Source organism: Melitaea cinxia, chromosome 12 (genome assembly GCF_905220565.1).
Source record: "Melitaea cinxia chromosome 12, ilMelCinx1.1, whole genome shotgun sequence".
Lineage (NCBI taxonomy): Eukaryota > Metazoa > Arthropoda > Insecta > Lepidoptera > Nymphalidae > Melitaea > Melitaea cinxia.
Window position 1 is genome coordinate 10,949,178 of NC_059405.1, and position 21,871 is coordinate 10,971,048.

At 29.8% G+C, this 21,871-nt stretch overlaps 1 protein-coding gene across 1 annotated transcript; it reads left to right on the plus strand.

The window, feature by feature from the left end:
- The first annotated feature begins 448 nt into the window (after positions 1-448).
- LOC123658202 (circadian clock-controlled protein daywake-like) lies at positions 449-19,201 on the plus strand. The gene is made up of 5 exons (XM_045593644.1): positions 449-607; positions 14,523-14,742; positions 17,593-17,723; positions 18,388-18,543; positions 18,869-19,201. The coding sequence occupies exons 1-5, from the start codon at positions 529-531 to the stop codon at positions 19,030-19,032; spliced, it is 750 nt and encodes a 249-aa protein (XP_045449600.1). The 5' UTR covers positions 449-528; the 3' UTR covers positions 19,033-19,201.
- The last annotated feature ends 2,670 nt before the right edge of the window (positions 19,202-21,871 follow it).

The window sequence follows — 21,871 nt, forward strand, 5'->3', positions numbered from 1 at the left end:
TTTATTATTATTATTTACATTAATTAGTAATAATTTGTTGTTGTTTAATATTAATTCATGTTTAAATCTAATGTCGAAAACAAAAAGATAAATGGAGCGACCAAGGTTGCTATAATAAAAATATGCTAGTATTTTTAAACTGTTCATCAAAATACAAATATCGATTAATAACGGTTTCAACAAAAAATTGTGTCTTTTAAGAAACAGTAATATTTTTGTAAATCCGAAAACTATAAAAAGTATTTAGGAATAATAATAGAATAATTAGACAATTAAAAAATAGCGAATTAAGCAACACTTAAAGAAATATTTTACTTCTCATGGTCAGTCGTTCTTCGAACAAAAGGCGCAAATTTTTGAATTGTACGTAAAGCTTCTTTTGGAAGTAAGGTCCACTTATAACCGGTCAGCTACAATGTCAGATTGAAGGTTCAATATCTATCAGTTAGACGATATATAGCAGTTATTTACTTCGCGACTGGTGCAGAGGTTAATTCACTGTAACAGACAGAATTAAAATAAACAATAATGATTTTGAGAATAATTTTCGGTACCGCACTGTGTTCTGTGTCCATTTTATTCAGTATAAGTCAAGCAAAAATTGCGCGTGAGTATTTCTCTTTAAATTATTATTATTTTAAATTTAACATTTTGTCGTTTTTTAAATTATATTTATGACATACAGTTTACGCAATCTTACCTTTATTAATATTTTGATAGGAACGGCCATATTTTAAGGTGTTTTATTTTTTCAAAGAATATATTTATTTTAAATAAGTATAGGTGCATTCAAATAATAAATTACAGTTAATATAAAATATATATTTATTTCACTAGTCACTATTTAAATGAAAATAATAAAATTCACTTTTGTCCTTTCCAATTTCAACGATACGGATTTTTAATTTAATGCTCAAAACTAAGAATTTCACACTCTGTTTCATCGACAAAATAATTATACATACACATACCTATTATTGTTAGAATATGTGTCGGCGTTAGACTAAATTGAAGAAAATAATATTAAAAAGAAATTTAATATTTAATATTATAATTTATTTCTATTATAGATATTAAATATATTCCAATGTATTTTAAAATGTAATCTATAACAAGCTATTAATATTATTTACCTGCTGCCAATCGTAACGGCATCTCAAACCTATTGAAGATATCAACGTTTGCTAAATGTGAGAGAATTGCACATGCAAGTCCTTAACTATGAAATTAACTTTTTTGTCGAACTAGCCACTTTGATCTCAGATATTTGGCGTTTAGCTAGGAAACCTACCAGAACCAATTGGTAGGATAACGTAGACACTCAATAATCGCTCATAGCTATAGCTAAGTCCAGAAAAACCGAACAAATGTTACCCGAACCAAAAAATGACTTGTTAAGTTACTAGTGAGTGTCTGAGAGACCAGTGGAGGTGCTATCTATTAATACTTTCCTAAGATTTCCATTGATTTCCAGATGATTACAATACAATCTGAAATTGCTGTGGAAAGCAACTGACAATTTTAGATTATTTTAGTCCTAATTCGTCTATTCAAAAAAGTTGTTGTTTATTGTCATTATTATTACGCGCTAATATTAGAAAGTAATGGTTCTAAAAACTATCTACTAGTAATCATTCAATAACAAATACTTCCTTGAGTTCTAATAACTGTTAGATTCTTTGATATATATGGTTATTGCATCCATCATCGGCCATAACGTTACGTCGTCCTTTCTTGTCAGCATATTATTTATATATAAGCAAACAAACGCTTCGATATTTTTACGGCAGTGAAGTTTACAATATATATAAATATATTTAATTTATTTATCAGAAATCCATTTATAGCCATTTTTGCAATTTTACACAAATAGTAATCATGGATTAAAGGAGCAACTAAACGAAGACTTAATGAGGCCGAAACCGATGAATTTGGAATAAGCCACATCGGTAAACAGTCATTTTAATGTGGGAAACGGTTGGCAGATATATCCACTGGAATAAATAAAATCGCAAGCATTACATCTCTTACTGTATATTTTGTACTGCTCTGTATATGAATTTCCCGCTTCAAAACAAAGGCATTTTCTCATCTCGATTAAGAAAAAAGTTTGCAGCGTAAGCCACAACTCTACATAGGATTAACAGCAATACATAGCTTAAAAACTGTCCTGAGGTATCCAAGTTTTCTCCTCTTGTTTTCTCGCACAGCCAAATATAATATGAATTATAAAAAAAAGCTCGCGACCTTTCGATTAGAATAATGTTCTTTATACTTAGTGATGATGATGCCCGTGACTTACAATGAATACAATAATTTTATTATAAATTAAATATACATTAAGTACAATAAAGATAATTTATTCATTGAAATAGCAAGGTGTCTATTTTTCACACAAACAGAATTTAAAAATGATTTAATAATAAATTATTGTTTAAGATCAAATATGAAAACAAAAAAGAATTATAACATAAAAATATAATTTTTATAAGGAACTTCATTTCTTGCATTTTATACGCGTAATTATTGCTGTTACTGTGGGACAGTACAAGCCTACTTCGGAATATTTTTGTTAATTTTCAAAGGTAAACGATTTAAATTGGTTTCGGTCGAAATTTTGTTCAATTGGTCGGATCCGATTTTTAAGGGATTTTCACTGGAAGATAGTGGAGGTTATGGTGCAATAAATATGCTACTTTTTATCCCGGAATTCGCATTTTCCGCGCGGGCGTAGTTGGATAAATATGAAATAACCAAACCTTTTCCCATTAAATAAAACATTTTTTTTTCGAAATAAAAAAAAACAACATATGTCTATGGCTAAATAAGAGACTTATGAACTTTTTAGAAAAATTCAAAATTCTGTCTAATAATCAATTTGGCTTTAGACCTAAAAAAAGCACTGTAGATGCGGTACACAACTTTAACTGACTATGTTACCAATCATATTGATTCTGGGCATAAATGTATCGGTATCTTCCTCGACTTAACGAAGGCTTTTGACACTCTCTCGACATCAGCCCTGGTGGAGAAACTGGAAAGGATTGATATAAGGGGTACTGCTTTGTCTATGTACACTAGTTTTCTTACTGGCCGTACACAACAAGTCAAAATTGATGATATTATTAGCAATGAGGCACCTGTCACATATGGAGTACCACAAGGTAGTGTTCTGGGCTCGACTATGTTTTTGATTTATATTATCGATTTGTATCAGATGACTCTAAGAGCTGGCAAAGTTTTTACTTATGCTGATGACACAGCTGTTGTATTTCATTGAATGACTTGGGAGTATATACGGGATAGGCCTCAAGAAGGGTTACTAGGATTACTGGTAGGCTACAGACAAATCGCTTAAAATTAAATATTAAAAAGACAACGTTTTTACAATTTACTACTGCTAAAATTAGTACCCCTAACGTGGAACTTAGGGTCCATACATGCCATCTGCCTATGACTGATTGGCTGGCGGCAGCATATTGAATTATTAACAACGCGTATTCCCAAGCTCATCTGGATTTTCAAGAAACTCAGAGATGTAGTTGACCTCGATATTTGCGTAGCGTTTATTATGCTTTAGTACAATCTATTTTAAGCTATTGCGTGGTTGTTTGGGGGGGTGCCTCTAAATCACATATTATATTAGTTGAGAGAGCTCAAAGGTCACTGCTTAAAACTATGACATACAGCCCTTACAGATTTCCTACTGTGGAATTGTATAAGAAATGCTCAGTATTAACTGTTAGGCAACTGTTCATAATGCAGTCTATTGTTCGTCAACATCAGTACACACCGTATGAACCTAGTTTGAACAGCAGTAAGCGCGTATTTAGGAATGTTATTGTGCTTCCCAAGGTTCGCACTGCTCTGGCTCGCAATTATCTGTCCATTTATTTTTACAATCGGGCTAATAAAATATTCAATTACTATACTCTATCCCTGAAAGAACTTAAAGCGATTGTTTTCAAGTGGCTGTCCTCGCTGGACTACCAAAAAACTGAAGATCTCCTCAAGGCATACTGGAATTAGTATGCACTTCTTAAACAATTTATTGCGCAGACATAAAAACATTTATACTCACACCACTCATACACACACACACACACACAAACACATACACATATACACACATAGAAATGCACCTTATCCTGTACTATTATATTTTATTTTTTATTTATTGATTATGTCTAGTTTGCTCAAAGGTAATATTAGTTAATTTGCTTAAGTTTTCTTGTGTAAAGTTTTCTTTAGAAATAAATAATGGAAGAGCACACTGGTTCATTGTGGCACAGGCTTTGCCTACACTGTTAAAAATTTCTTTGGTAAACTTACTAAAAATGTGTGGGAAGTTTTAACGCAAAACAATTTAGTAAATTTACTAAACAGAATGCTTCAACTCAATTTGAGAAAATTACAAAATGTTTTTGGAAATTTACCAAGCAGTTCCAGAAGATTTAAATAGTAATTTTATCATACAGTTTTGTAATTTTACTCAAGAATGTATCATGAAAATGCTTAGTAAATTTACTATGCTGTTTTGTAACTATACTACTTAATTCACTTGAATTGAGTTTGATAAAATTGCAAAATATTTTTGGAGATTTACCAAGCGGTTACAGAAAATTTGATTAGTAATTTTACTATACAGTTTTGTAATTTTATTCAATAATTGATCATAAAAATGTTTAGTAAATTTACTACGCAGTTTCGTAACTACACCAACCAATTCATTTGAATTGGGTTTGATAAAATTACAAAATATTTTTGGAAATTTGCCAAGCAGTTACAGAAAATTTGATTAGTAATTTTACTATACAATTTTGTAATTTTAATCAATAATTGATCATAAAAATGTTTAGTAAATTTATTTATTATTAATAAGAGGTTTACATGCGTACACACACACATCCACACAGACATACAGACACCCTCGTAAAAATAGTCAGGGAAGCTTTCTAGGGCCTTTAAACGTCGAGATATGATGAAAACTCGACTTTCGAAAAACGGGGTAAAACCAATAACTTCCCAATTTTTAAAAAAAATTTTAATTTTTTTAGAGGGAAGTTAAAAATGCTTTATTAATCATAACTTTACTATATATAATTTTCAAATCAAAATTTTACATATAAATATGATATAAAAATATTGATAAATTTTTAATAATTTCAATAATATGTAAATAAACATTTTTTTTGTAATCTTTCAAGAAACTATGGTAAACCGAAATACTAACAATTTTGGTTCATCTAAAAAAGTAGTTACCCTATTATACTGTTAATTATACAAAACACTGTATAATTTTACAGTCAAAATAATAAAATTAATGAGAAGATTATTGAATTTCCAATGAATTCATTAGAATTCGAATTTAACTATTGTTTCACAATCTTACTAGACCACAGATTAAATTAAAATACGCACAATGTTTGTAAATTTACGAAGCTTGGAAACGAAAGTCGACAGCGTGTTTAGTAAAATTAAACAAGGCTAAAGAAAAATAGTATTTTTTAGTAATTTTACAATACATTGTGTAATTTTACAATAAGAATAGTAAAAATACCAAAAAATTTTTTTGAATTTTCAATAATTCCATTGTAGTTTCAATTACAATATTGTTTTGTAAATTTACAACAAAAGTAGGAATTCAAAACACAAATAATGTTCGTAAATTTAAGGTGCTTGGTATCGAAAATTGATAACCTGTTTAGTAAAATTACACATGGCTACAGACAAGTAGTATTTTTTAGTAATTTTACAATACATTGTGTAATTTTACAATAAGAATAGTAAAAATACCAAAAAATTTTTTTGAATTTTCAATACTTTGATTGTAGTTTAAATTACAATATTGTTTTGTAAATTTACAACAAAATTAGTAATTCAAAACACAAACAATGTTAGTAAATTTAAGGAGCTTGGTATCGAAAATTGATAACCTGTTTAGTAAAATTATACATGGCAACAGACAAATAGTATTTTTTAGTAATTTTACAATGTATTGTGTAATTTTACAGTTCAAATTGTAAAAATAATAACAAAATTTGTAAATTTCTAAACACTTCACAGTAATTCGAATTATAAAATATTTGGTAATTTTACAAAAAAATATAGTATCTCAAATTACTAAAAATTTTGGTAAATCTTCAAAGTTTGTTATTAAAATTTAATAAACTGTTCCGTGAAATTACAATACAAGTAAGATTTATACTCTAAGATTGTAAAATTAAAGCGCATCTTAGCAAATTTTCTCATATGTCTTGGAAAATTACTCAAAATGTGTTATAATTTGAATTCATACACACTGATTAGTAATTTAGCCATCTCATGTTGAGTAAAAAAATGATAATTTTACAAAAATTTTTTACAGTGTATCACAAGAACCAGGGGAACTCATTATTGTATATGTAAACATTTTATAAAAAGCATTATTATTATTATTATTATATACCAAAAAAAGATATTTATCACCTAGCAACATAATTATACCTTTTTATCAGACAATTCCAACTAGGTCAGGATCACTCTGTTAAAAAAATAATGAGTGCCCAGATACAATCTCCCAAGCGAACGAAGTCGCGGGTACAGCTTCATGTAAATTTGCATCAATTACAATATCTTATGATCCAGTAAAAAAAAATAACGTGAACTTAAAACAAAGAGATGAACGAGTATTCTCAAAAAAAAAACACAAATAGAATTAAATAATTATTTTTTTTAATAACGCTAACTCTTTTTATGACCCGCAGGCCTAAAACTTTTAAAACTTGTATAAGAGCTGAACCGATTCATTATAATTTCATTATGACACATGGAATACGAAGATTATGTTTACAAGGATATTAATGGGCAATACAAATAACTGTAAAACCGTATCGATGTTATACTACTTATTTTTATATGTATGAGATGAGATCCATGAGAACTATGTCTATATAATCGTATTCTGTTAATTCTGAAATAGGTAGTAAAATAAGTGGCTATATAAGCACTTTAATACATATACATTTTGAGAAGGCGTTATCGCGTAAAAAATATGTTGAACTCTATAGTCCCATGTCGAGATTGGCTATTAACTACATCACACAATTATTTTTCAAATATACATAAGAAGTGAAACAAAGTATTTTGAATCATAATAATTGATGATGAAAAATGATGATTTGATGATGACCAGCCTAGAAAAGTCTCGAGCGACCTTCTAATCAAAGTACCACCCGCTTCACATATGTAAATATTTACTCTAAATGAAGTACATAATCAGAATGTCTACTGAATTTATAAAGCAAAAGCTCAAGTCTCGGTGTTGGTATTCTATCTCATAATTTATACAAACTAAGATTACATTTGAATAATTACCTTAGTCGGTACGTACAGACGTTTGTTATGTTAAATAAGTTAAAAGCTATAGAGAAGGGAAAGATTTTTTTTTTGTTATTTGTTTTAGATTTTATCGTAGCTTGTAGTTTGTGCTTTATCAACGCGAAGATAACTGTGGGAGGTCAGCAAGACATAAGAGCGGTTAAAATAAAACGAACGCTGAAAATTGTGCCGTGAATTTTCACTATTATTATTTTATCATGTTGCATAAAATAATGAAGCATCATGTTCTGCACCTTTTATAATATTTTATTTTATATGTAATGTTATTACCGGAGCGCAATTTATCCATCTTCTTTATTAATATAGGCTCTTAATATGGACTACATCATTTCAGCCTAATACAGTCTACTGCTAGACATAGACCTCCACAAGTTCACGCCAAAAATGGCGTGAACTCATGTGTTTTGGCTATAGTCACCACGCTGGGCAGGCGAGTCGGTGACCGCAGGGCTAGCTTTGTCGTACCGAAGACGCTGCTGCCCGTCTTCGGCCTGTCTATTTCACAGCCAGCAGTTGGGTGGTTATCCCGCCATCGGTCGGCTTTTTAAGTTCCAAGGTAGTAATGGAACTGTGTTATCCCTTAGTCGCCTCTTACGACACCCACGGGAAGGAAGGGGTGGCTATATTCTTACTGCTGTAACTACGCAGCGTACATGGACTACATTTTATCAATATTTTGGTGACGCTTGTTTATTCATAGTATTAATCCTATCGGGAATGTTTGATGACTTAATGGGGGTAGCATTGGACTTTGTGATGTACTCCAACCGTATTTGAGCCCTTTATATAGTGTCGGGGTCAAGGGCAGCACATCAGATTAGTCAAAAAATAGATTGTTAGAAAAACGAGCACGTCAAATTATTCTGCTATACAACGTTTCATCTTGATGTTCTCGTCGTACTAACCCTTAAGCTGTCAATTATGTGGAGGAAAATCCTCAATGTTATAGTTTTAAAAAAATGTTGTTTGTTGTTGATTTTTTTTACATTTTTAACATGCAGCCTTTTACTCTTATAAGTTTTTAGTGTAATCACACAACCGCTGAGCACAATTTAGACATTAGAAACTTCTTTGTCTCTAAACATAAAATTGCTTTGAATGTTTTAGAATTAAAAATATCCCATATAAATATATCCACCGACCCGCAGACCCCTTCTTCTACATGGTGAAAGATGCTTATGGCTAAGTTTTGTTTGTTTATAAGCGCGCTAATCTCATGAACTGCTTGGTTTAAATAGAGAAAATATTTTTGTGTTCGATAGTCCATTTACCCAGGTAGGCTATAAGCTATATAACACCATACTGCGAAATGACGCCGCGTCACGCCTTGCGCGGGTGTGTCGCTGAGTTGCACAGTCATGGTTTAAAAATATTTTTTGTGTCTATTCCTTAAATGAACATGTAAGAAACCGCATGGTAAAGCTAATATACAAGCATAAAAGCGTAGTTTCACACTAAACAAAAACATTAATATAAACTAGCTGTGCCCGCGACTTCGTCCGCGTGGAAGTAAACAAAAAAGTTATTGTTCAGTTCGTGGAATTATAAAATATATAAATTTCTAAAAGTAAAGTAGCCTAAGTTGCTCCTTATTCTATCAGCTATCTACCAGTGAAAGTAACGTCAAAATTGGTCCAGCCGTTCTCAGAGATTAGCCGGAACAAACGACAGATAGACAGACAGACAAAAATTGTAAAAAATGTTACTTTGGTATATGTACCGTTTATATATCTATATGCATTTAATAAAAAGCGGTTATTTTAATATTACAAACAGATACTCCAATTTTATTAATTTGTATAGATTAAGTAAATGTTAATATTTTAAAAAATATAAATTTAAAAATTATATTCCAAGTCTCATTAATCAACAGAAATCTTGAGGAAAAAACACAACTTATTAAAATCTTATACACAAAAAATCTTGATTAAAATATGTGTTGTAATAATCTAAATTTATCCGCTTATTTCGCCAAATATGTGTTGTAATAATCTAAATTTATAGTATGTATACAAATTAACAAGCTTTGTTGATGTTATTGCTTACAAACGAAAAAAACGACTTCAATTACATCGACAAGTAATACAAGATAATAATGAACGATAACTCAAAAAAATACCCCTCAGATATCGATGAAATTTTAAATGAGACCACACGATAAGCACTAGCTTTCGATTTTAAAAAGAATCTTGAAAATCGGTACATCCAGTAAAAAATTGTTATATATTATGAATTGAGCACCTCCTCCTTTTTTAAAGTCGGTTGAAACACGTTGCGATGATTTAAAATATATAGAATATTCTAAGATAAATAATGTAAGGGATAGTATACGTATACGTACGTACTAACATCATTCTAAAACGTATTCAATCGTTTTTTGTTACTTAAATATGCATTAAAAATATTCAACAACATCGATCCACTTTTTTGTTTACTGATGATTAACATTGATATCCTGTTTTTGTTTTTAAGCAGCTTCTTTTTAATTGAAATCTGACAAGGTTTTTTTTATTATCGCTAATAATGCGTTTTTACTTGATTAGTTTTTAGTCTCCTCAAATGTTACTACCATCCAAAACTAATAACGTGTACAAGGTCTATCGACTACCGATAGATTTAAATAATATGAACCAATTTAAAATTTTTTAATTACGTATTCAATAACGCAAATACCAACACTTTAATTATTACAAATACAATTCATAATGGGTTTTGTTGTAAGATAATTTTATTCAATTAATAATGACATTTTTTATACATATTACAGATTTCACTTAAATTAATCAACTTCTATCAAACGGTCTCCATTATAGCCAGAACTGCCATTGTTTAAATTCGTAAGCCATTTTTTTACTACTTATAAATCTACAATATTATATATATTTACAATTCACAACTTAAGAACTAAATACTTACAGAAAATTATAGTATTAATCATGCTCGCGTGGAATGATGGCAAGAATGCTGACAGCATTTTCCCGTTTAATCGCTATAGCATTTTATTTTTCCAATCTCATAGAGTTCTGATCCAATTTATACAATTTTTTCCTCAAATCCTACTATGGCTTATTCAATAATAACTGACCAAGTGTGATTTGAACACGCATACAAATGGCACGGCTTCATTTCGCATCATAACTGAATACGCTTCATCCTACTTATTTTTAAGTCGAAAACTTGTATGGGGACCTTTGCACCCTTTAGATACTCAATAATAAAATTATTTTTTAAGGCGATTAGAAAACGAGAGCTTAAATCGAAAGTCGAAGGTTCGAATTCAGGCTAATATCTCTGAACTTCCGGAAAAGATTATGTCTGGTGCATGTCACTCATACCTCTAGAATTGTCTTAGACATACGTTTATATAGTATACTAGCTGACCCGGCAATCGTTGTCTTGCCGCTAAACGCTATTAAAAATAGGGGTTGATGGTAGAGTGTTGAAAATTTAGGGTTGTATGTATTTTTTAATGTTGTATCATAAGAAAATAGAAATTAAAAATTTTGTCTAAAAAATAAAAAAAAAATATTTAGGAGTGGACTACTCCTAACATTTAGGGGGATGAAAAATAGATGTTGGCCGATTCTCATAGATACCGGATAAGCACAAAAATTTCATCAAAATCGGTCAAGCCGTTTCGGAGGAGTATGGCAACGAAAACTGTGACACGAGAATTTTATATATTAGATGGCCACTACTGACAGACAACTTGTCTACAAGTTTTGACTGTGTTATATGTTATGCCAAATAGTTTTCTTAGAAATGAGGTTATATAAAAACGTAGTTCGCTCTTCGTGCAATACAAAAAACCTTTAAAAAATTAAATTAATTAAGGCACTCGTGTTATATCAACATATTACACGTCCTGTCCGTCCGGCCACTTAAACGGGTGTACTTTAAAGTTAGCAATGCGAAGTTTGCTGCTTGAACGTACACTCGAAAAGAATGTTTTGGATAGAAATATCTTAAAATTTGAACCTAATTTAAAATACGAATATTCATTTGTAGCGTTATTCCCTGGTATAAATTACGTGACATGTATTTATCTTGTTTTCGTTATACGAACGTTTCTTTTTGTCGACACAATATTATACAATATAAGCCACACAGCCCCTTAATTTTACATGACTCGCGGTACAATGTGTAATTCTATTGTGCATTTCAGTAAATAAATAAATAAATATCCTATAACACGGTCGTCTATTCCTATGGTAAAACTTAATGCTTGTGTTACAGGTAGTAGCCGACTGTTATAACTACTTTTTTTGATAAATATATATAGATAGAAATAATACATATATAAATATAAATATCACACCCAGACTTAGGCGGGAATCGAACCCGCAACCCACGGAACAGAAAGCAGGCCCACTACAAACTGCACTAACGAGCTAGTCATGCATTTCTTTAATTTTCTAACTTTTGAGAAGAATGACCCAAATGATACTTCTTTAAATATTAAATTATTGACGTTGCACTCCCGTGTAAACACTCTTCGGTCCCAAAATTTTAAACGTGTACTAAATTAAAAGGACATTCAATATTATTTTGCAATAAGCAAACAAATATTGAAGAAAATACGACTCCTATTAACTTCCTCCTTAAATTTATTTACGAAGCGATCCCCCGACACAAAGACGGTTGAACCAAAACATTACACATTTCATATTCAACGTACGTTAATTATTAACGCTGTCACAGATGTTTAATAAATATTATTTTACACGAAACCTTAGAAACACAAAGCCACTTATTTATGAGTAAAAAATTAAAAAGTATATATTTATAAAATGATTTTTTTTAATTAATTGTCACGTATAAGTAAACACGTAATAAGTTAGAACTACTTCTGCTAATATATAAGGATAGTTCATAAAGTATATCGTCATTGTAGATGTCAACATAGACTTTATATCTTAGAAAATAAGGTTTTTATTAACTATCTACATATTATAAACTCTATGTCGTCGTTTGTTGAGGATTTGAAATGCAATTACTTCGTGTTACTAGAAGCACCGTCCAAAACCTTGAAGATTTTCTCTTATTATGAACGATATACGTTGCGGTTTACACGAGATTGCATATTTTAATTAATATACGTAAGAGAATTATTCTCAAACTAAATCACTTGTAAGGCTTTATTTATTTTATATAGCCTATACTCTACCTCAGTTAATGGACTGTCAAATTATAAAATGTTTTTGAAATCCGAAATCGAATCCTTACACACGCTTGACTTGAGGAGTAAGCTGGTGAATGCTAACAAGAGCGTTACGAAAAGTGTGATAAGGCGAGGCGAACGGGTGTTGAGAGGGAGATGTAAGTTAGTGAAGATGAAAAAGAGTGCGTTACGTTTGGTAAGTTTTACTTCAGTCATGTGATCTAAAGCACGTTCGTTTTTTTTTTTCGGAGACCTCATTAAGCCGTTGGTCCCGGCGATCATTACTCATAATATAATATATTCGCCAACCCGCATTAGAGAAGCGTGGTGGATTGAGCTCTGATCCTTTCTCCTACACCCTTTTTTATTTCTTCAGTTAGGGGTGATAGGTTTAATAATTTTCAGTTATGCCAGTGAAGTACAATTGATTCCGCCAATAGGACTCAAAAGGGAGAACACGGAAGAGACAAAGACAAGAACAGTCTCAATTTAATTTTGAAAAAAAAAAATAGTCGAACCCTTTGATTTTTACACCAACATTTCACAAATCCTTTATACGAGAATAACCAATCAGCGATTTTATTATTTTGATATTTTACTAAAAATTTATCAAAACCTCTTTTCGTGCATACTTTAGTTATAAAGTCTCATAACATTTTAATTAAAAATATTATTTCTGTATTTACTATTATTGGTCTCTTTTGAAGAAATAAAATTTTCGGAGTGTTCTCGTTCAGAAAAATATATAAGAAGTGAAATCGTGTTAAACAACAAATCAGCAGTGACGGTGATAATGACGCTTTACAGCGCTTTTAGCTGTAGTATGATACTCGTATAGGTATAATAGTATATCAGCATTTACTCCACCGAAATGACATATAAGCATCGGGTTATGTTTTGATTTAATAGAATATTTAAAACTTTTAATGTTACTCGTTCGTTCGTTCGTATACTCACAATCGTTCTTAAGAGGAAAGGGTACCTGAAAGACTTTGGAAAAATAGGTATTTGATTAAAAATCTTCCTATCTAGCTGTGTGCCACCGCCGCGCCCCGAGCCAAGAAAGGGACAACTGCAGCTGAGACCGTTTTAGGTAGATAATTATTGACCAAAACAGCCTTTCGTAGTCGAAAAATATGCCAATCTTTTTTGTATTTTTTTATGTAACTAAAACCTTTAGCCATGGCCCTATGTTCACCTTTTTTTGTTGTAAATATGCGTCATTTTTTTAATGAGTCTCTGAAAATTTACAAAAAAATTAGAAAATATGTATTTCTAGCTTTTTGATATAAAAGCTCCCCCCTATGATAATAAAAATATGAAAAAAACCAGGACATAGGGGCATGTCATGACAGTTTAAAGTTTTATTTTACAAAAATATTTGATCTAGTGTTATTATCCAGGCAAGAAACACTCGACTACGTTCACATGGAGAAAGAACCGGTATCCTTTCCTCTTAAGAAGTGTATTTCAGTCAGCAAGAGCTGACATAACAATTTTCACTTAACAATCATCATCTATAAAACTGTTACTATGGTAATTGTAACTATCTGAATCAAATATTCAATTAAGACTAACTAAATTTTGCAGTGAATCTGTCAACTACCCTGTCCATATCATAATCTTAGTTATCCATACTTATAAATGTAGAGCTGGTTTCTTTGTTTGATTATACTGCGGAAACTACTGAACCGATCGAAATAATACTCATACCATTAGATGCAGCATGTTTTGGAAAAAGTTTTAGTATATGATATGTTGGTGATCACTTATCGTGTAAAAAACATGGACGGACAGAGGTCGCTAGTATATAAATATTTTACTAACGCAGACTATAACATTACAACGGAAGAATATAGAATATTTTCGTATAAAAATGACTTTTACTTACGTTTATCATAACATAGTTTTGTTTTAATTTTATATTTACGTATATTCAATCGTATTTATGGTTTTAATATTAGAAATATTTTAATTACAGCCGACTATATTCACCCCTGCAACGATACCTCAAGAGAATGTTTGGTGAAAGCAACACAGGACGCTATCCCAGAATTTGTGAAGGGCTTACCACATCTCGGCATTCCGCCCTTAGACCCTTTCGTTATCGAGAAACTGTCGATACCTCTCAGTGGACTGAAATTCACATTCTATCAAGGAAAAGTTTCAGGCTTCAGAAAGTGCATCGTAGATAATATTATGTAAGTTTTATCTTTATACTTTTATTAAAAAACTTACTATTAGGAAACAAATGCGCTTTCAAAACGCAAAATATTATAATGTAGTACATTGTTATGAACACGTTAGCAACAATGTGCATGAATCAATGAACACGTTAAACATAGATCGGCTTTAAAAAGAAACCGGGGAAACATAATGGGATAAAACATTCCAAACTGTGAAACGAAAAATCAACAAAAAAAAACAATTTTTATGCAGTTATTGATTGGAAGTAATCATTTGCTGCAAAGTTTGATTGATTGGCACGCTGTGTCGCCATCATCATCAAGAGCTTTAATCGTAATTGAAGTTAACAGATTTACACGAAACTGAAATAATAATTTATAAAAATTTGGCGTCGATAAAATGTCCAAAAAATATAATAATTTTCATAAATTCTTATATTCATTTCCATTTTATTATAATAAATTAAGTAATAAATGTACTCTCCGTACTACTCGTATATTATCAAAAAAAAAGAAATGCTAAAATAGAATGTTTAAAAAAAATATTACTAATTAGTGCAGAAGAATGAAAAATATTAAGTCATTAATTACCATTGAACAAATTAGTTTCAAATTGGTTTTTAATCTATATTTAATGTTTATTGAAAAATCATTAATCGGATAACATGATTGATTTTTAAATACATATTTTCTAAAAAAAACTCAAACTAATGATTCCAAACATGATTAACGTCTTTCTTTATTATATATCGATAACGTAGTGTAATGATAAAACAAATAACTTAAATGGTTTAAATTATAATTTCAAATTAAATTCTAAGCAATAAATAATCAAAACATGTTGATAATAAAATTATAAACAGCTTTACTACAGTTGTAATAATTTAATACGCTTGTACTTAGCTACGGGGATATAATTTTATTATAATGAAATAGAATAGTTTTAGAATTTATTTTGTTTGTACTTTAATTACTTTTAGTGTCGTTATAATACAGCTTTTAAATTTATGTTTAAGCAAATGAGTCTACGAAATTTAAGGCTTTTCTCTCACGAATCATATAATATTTTCTCGCTGCTGGGCAAATATCCTTTCTCCTATAATATTATATTAAATCTAAATATACGCTGGCCAACTGCGAATAAGCGTAGCTTAAGAGCGCGCGAAGACCAGACCTGCGTCATTTTATAAAAGCTAGGTAGATAGGCAGTTCACGTAACAAAGTTATCTAATTTTAATAAAAAATATCGTGAAAGGTGTAATAAGGTATGCTATCTAAAAATATTTTAAAAAATTCTGTTTTGCCTAAAATTATCCAAAGAAAATCACGGCGACGACGATTTAAACATATTACATCGACAAGTAATACAACGTAAGTAGACGAAAAAAATAAACTTAAATAATACAATATTCAATAGATCGCCCCAATATTAAAGTTCTATTAGTGATTACATTTAATACAGTTATTAAAATAATATTCTGCACAATATCTTTGGAACTAAAGTCTATATTTACGTCCATATTACTTGAATATAAATTACAAGCATGTAGAGATATCGCATTTTGTATAATTATGTGTTATAGCATAATTATAATCGTACTTGACCTTAGCGTTGTTTTAGCAAGGTTTTATGTAACAATAACCAGTTATTAAGGTTTTGCTTATACTACAATAATTATAAATAAATATTTATAAGGTATTTATTTAAAATAAATTATTTCGTTGCTCTGAAAACAAAGTTTTTAATTTCGTTAAATTTAATATTACATTATAAGAAAAATCACTTAAAATCTACCAACACTCTTACCTAAAAACAAAAAAACGACAATTAATCGTTATTCTTTCCAGTTATCACTTTATTAACAATTATAATTCCTTCTTTGCGAATAAGTAATATCAGCCACGGCCACCGTATTCTTTATAGCTCGATCATCTTGCCAAGCCATCTGATAGTGACATCTCAAAGCGCTGAATTTAAATATTTAAAGAAAGGAAAATCTCTTTATGTATATCTAAGATATAATTTATTTGTTTATTTAAATTCTTTATTGTACAATAAATACACATTAGTGTACAAGTGTGTACAAAAAGTGGGCTTAACGCTAATGCATGCTCATGCAAAAAAAATATAATATAACATTACATATCATAACATAATACTAATAATATAAAATAATACAAAATAAAGTAATATAATATAATGAAATTTATAATATAATAATATATAATAATATAATATATACATAATATAATACAGGTGTAATGTAATAAAATATAAAAAGTGATAAAATAATACGACGATAATCAGCTATAGCTATTCAATAAAAGTAATCTATTGTGTTTTGAACATGACTTCGCCAACCAACCTCACCTCTACTACTATCTCATTGTCTAATACGAGTACGAGTACAATTTTCACAAGTACATTATTAGGAAACCAATTTTAAGTATGTTGTATTTCTATTTCTTTATAATAATTCTAAAGTAATATTAAATAAATAAACATAAGTATTGCCTTTTCAAATAAAAAATATAACCATTTGTATTTGTATTCAGAGAGAACTGTCGATCCAATTACTTGTAAACAAGATTTATTACACAATGTCTGTAAAACAACTCTCTTTGTTCCGAGTATTATGGACCAACCGAAAACAAAAAAATGACATATAATAACTATTAAAATACAACTTTATTCGCCAAGTACTAAGTAACATTATACATATTTACAATTACCAACTTAAGAACTAAATATTTACAGATAGTTTTGGTATAAAACATGTCATAAAAACTTTAATGACTGATAAAATGACGTAGTAAATTGTCAATGTTTTAGTTAATTATATCAAATACTTTTTTAACTTACAGATCAGAATTAGAGAAAAGACATTTCACATTAGAGTTTCACTGCAACTTGACTATCAAAGGACAGTATGACGCTGTTGGAAAAGTTTTGATTTTCCCTATCAACGGAGAGGGTGATGCTAAAATAAGAATACGTAAGTATATTTTCAGATTTACATTGCATTTCTTTTTTAAATGGTATTTGTGAGATTTTAGATGTGACAATAATAATTGTGTTTGCAGGCAAACGAAGAAAAACCGACTTCAATTATATCGACAAGTAATACAACGTAGGTAGACGAAAAAATAGTCAAGTAAATACGCATTATCAAGGATTACTCCAAAAGTTGTAGTCAGATCTCGATGAAATTTAAATGTGACCACATGATAAACATCGGCTTTCGATTAAATTAAAAATCATTAAAATCGGTACACCCAGTAAAAAGTTACGCGGATTTTTGAGAGTTTCCCTCGATTTCTTTGAGATCCTATCATCAGATCCTGGTGGATTCCTTATCATGGTACTAAACTAGGGATATCTCCATTCCAACAAACAAAGAATTATCGAAATCGGTTGATAACTGACAGAGTTATCCCCGAACATACATAAAAAAAATATATATGTACGGTCGAATTGATTAACCTCCTCTTTTTTTTGAAGTCGGTTAAAAATATGTAGTAATGAGCAATAGCAAATATTACAGTAAATTAAAAGCGCTACATTTTTAAAGTATAGACAAAACATAATGAGAACATTTTTGAGTAAGTATGCTAACAGAATATATGAATAAATTTATTTTAATATATTTTTTCTTTCAGAAAACCTTAAAATGAAGCTTGACATCAACACGAAGTATATTAAAGACGATAAAGGAATTAATTACTTCGGAATCAGAAACTATAAATACACATTTAACTACGGCGATCGGGTCATGTTTGACCTTACAAATCTATTTAAAGAAAGCAAAGAATTGAGTAAGTAAAAATTACTTTGCTTGTGTATAAATTTAATCTATTTTCTTAATTAGCACATTACGATGTTTTTGTGATCACGTAGTGATCAGTGGTGACTGATACAATAACTTTTCTTACCTCAATTTATATATCATCAACTTATGGTAATCTAGGAAACAGCATTGCTTCTTCCATACCAAGGCGATATACACGTGACTCTATTTCATTAGATGCTCAGATCCATTTACAATAGATACTAATTTATATCAAAAACCCATAAAGATTTTCGATTTTAGTGTATTAAAAGTTTTCGATTGTAATTGAATTACTGCGTTATCTTTTACAGGCGCAACAGTGTTAAATTTCCTAAATGAAAACTGGAAAACCGTTGCAGAAGAGTTCGGGAAGCCTATAGTAGATTATGCAGTAGATCTAGCGTTACGGACGGTTGAAAAGTTTTTCTTAGCTGTTCCATACGAAGAACTTACTAACGTTCCTATACCGCAGTGAATTGCCGCCTTTAATTAATTTAATGTCGTTTTAAGATTATAAACATACTGTATTGATATATATAATAAACATGTAGTACTTAACGTATTATTTAATCATGATTTTTTAAGGTGTAACGTATATAATTAATGTAAATGAACTAAATAAATCGTAGCTTAGACGGTTAAAATACGGCTCATAATTATTACCCCTAAGTTATCCACTTAAATACGACATAAATGAAAATCTTTAACGACACTATAAAATCACATCAAGAAAGTCAACAATGAAGATAATTGGCAAATTTCCAAAGACTGCAAAGTTTATACCCAAGTTCGTGCCGACCATGTATTAAGAAAAAAATAAAAATAAATTTACATTAGACTGAAATTTCTTATAAAGAAAAATGACAAGTTTTAGATGTATTTTATTTAAATGCATCGTAAATTTTTACTTAAGCTTCCCTTTTTTATTGTACCATCCCCAATGTGAGAAGTTAGTTTTTAAAACTTGAGTATTTCGTACCGATTCTGAAATGACCACACAAATATATTCCTTCGCTTTATAATATTAATACGATTGATGCAACTTTGTCTATACTATAATCATAAAGGAAAGAAAAGGTTGGTATTATGCATTAAAATCCTTGACGCTCTGCAACTTGATTCAATAAAGAAGTAATTGTAGGTCAATTAGAATGACTTCAGATTTCTAACACCGTGCCGTGATTTTAAATTTTTACTTAAATATTCTTGTATACGATTTATTCGATTCAAAGATAAAATTAGAATTTTTTCTTTTCTATATCAATTATGTTAATTATTTCACAATTCAATGAGAAAGGTTGGGTAATCAGTGAGAGAGGGGAGATGATATTTTAATACTAAAGAATAGTTTTATCTGTATGATATATTTTTTTATTTAAAAACGTTTTATAATTTTAAATATTTATATATTATACCTAATAATAATATACTCTTTATTGTACACAACAACAATCAACACAATAACATATTACATTTTATATTTACTTGGTTACAACAAGATTATGCTAATAATAATATTATCTATAATATAAAAATGAGTCGCTGAATGTGTTGCTAAGCGCAAAACTCGAGAACTGTTGGACCGATTTCGCTAATTCTTTTTTTAAAATATTCCTTGAAGTACGAGAATGGTTCTTACGGAGAGAAAATTCTAAAAAAAAATTAATAAAATTAAAGAATCGACTGTTAGGCGATACGAAGTTCGCCGGGTCAGCTAGTCTATAATATAAAAATGAGTCGCTGAATGTGTTGCTAAGCGCAAAACTCGAGAGCGGTTGGACCGATTTCGCTAATTCTTTTTTTAAAATATTCCTTGAAGTAAGAGGATGATTTTTACGGAGAGAAAAATTCTAAAAAAAAAAAAATTAAGTTTCCTGAAAAAGTCTAAAAACAATACTTTTCTATACTCCCATACGATAAAGTTTGTGTTAGGCGATACGAAGTTCGCCGGGTCAGCTAGTCAAATAATAAAAATGTACATTATTACATTTAAAACTAGACGGTACATTATGATGAAACCAAAACCAGATTTTAAATTTAAAAAATACAGTACAGATAACCAGATTAGCCTAATTTGGAACTTATTGTTTTGGCTTTGACCTTATAATTCATTCCTTCTAAATATCTCTATTATCATGCGGAGGGTAGGTAGGGTCGGCAACGCACTGAAATGCTTCTGGTATTGAAGGCGTCTATAAGCTACGGCAATCGCTTACCATCAGGTGAGCCGTACGCTTGTTTGCTGACCTAGTATATATATATATAGATAGATAGATAGATAGATAGGGATAAAAGTCAGGTTTTTCTTGACGTGAAATATATTTTACTTTATGTATTTTATTAAAACAGTCCTAGTCGAAAATTTTCCACTCTCTAATCTTGATTAAAAACATTCGATAAATAGGTACTGACATCACGGTCGACTACATAAATATTAATTTATGTACCTAATGGTATTATGAAGATATTTTGACGACAGTGTCATTTCCTTATAAATAAGAATAACAAAACACTATCTCAATATAAAATTAATGTTATTATCAAGAAAAATACAAAATGAATAACAAAGGGTATTTTTCGGTGACTCTTCGCAACAAACATCAAAATCCAAAAGGCTTAGTCGTAAAACAAAGATGTAAATAATCCACTTTTGATAAAGGCTTCTATTCCTGTGTAGCAATGCAGGATATGGCTAATTTCAACCACTTCGGGAATAGATGATGTTCGTACAATCATCAGTCACAGTTAGACAAGATCTGGTTACGCCTCTTCCAAGTAGCTGCCAGTTTAATACAAACTCTCAAGCGTTCAATTTTTTACATCAATATCAGCTACATTTATTTATATAAAATTATTTTTCAACTAATAGTGAACTTACGCAACTTATAAATGTGAAAAATATTATTTAAAAAAAAAAAAAACGATAAGTTCCGCTTCTACTTATTTTTCACCTTTTATCAATTTTTTTTCTTGAAATAAACATAATGTATGTAATTGTTAAATCATATCACATTTTTTTTAGTTTTGTTGCCTCGTTCATTTAGCTTAACTACAGAATTCGGATATAGATGTTCCAAAAATAATTTGTAAAAGTGAGATCTCTATTTCAAAATAACAATAATATTTCAAAGAACAAACGAAGTTACAATTTTTTTTACTAGTTTTACTAGTTACAAGAAAAGTTTTTTTTAACCCGATTCAAGTAAATATGATTGTGTTATTGACGTGTACATCTTCATTATAATTTTGAAATAGAGCGCAAGTCGTGTTCGTGCCATATACGGCACAAGTCAGGTATCACCAACATCATTATC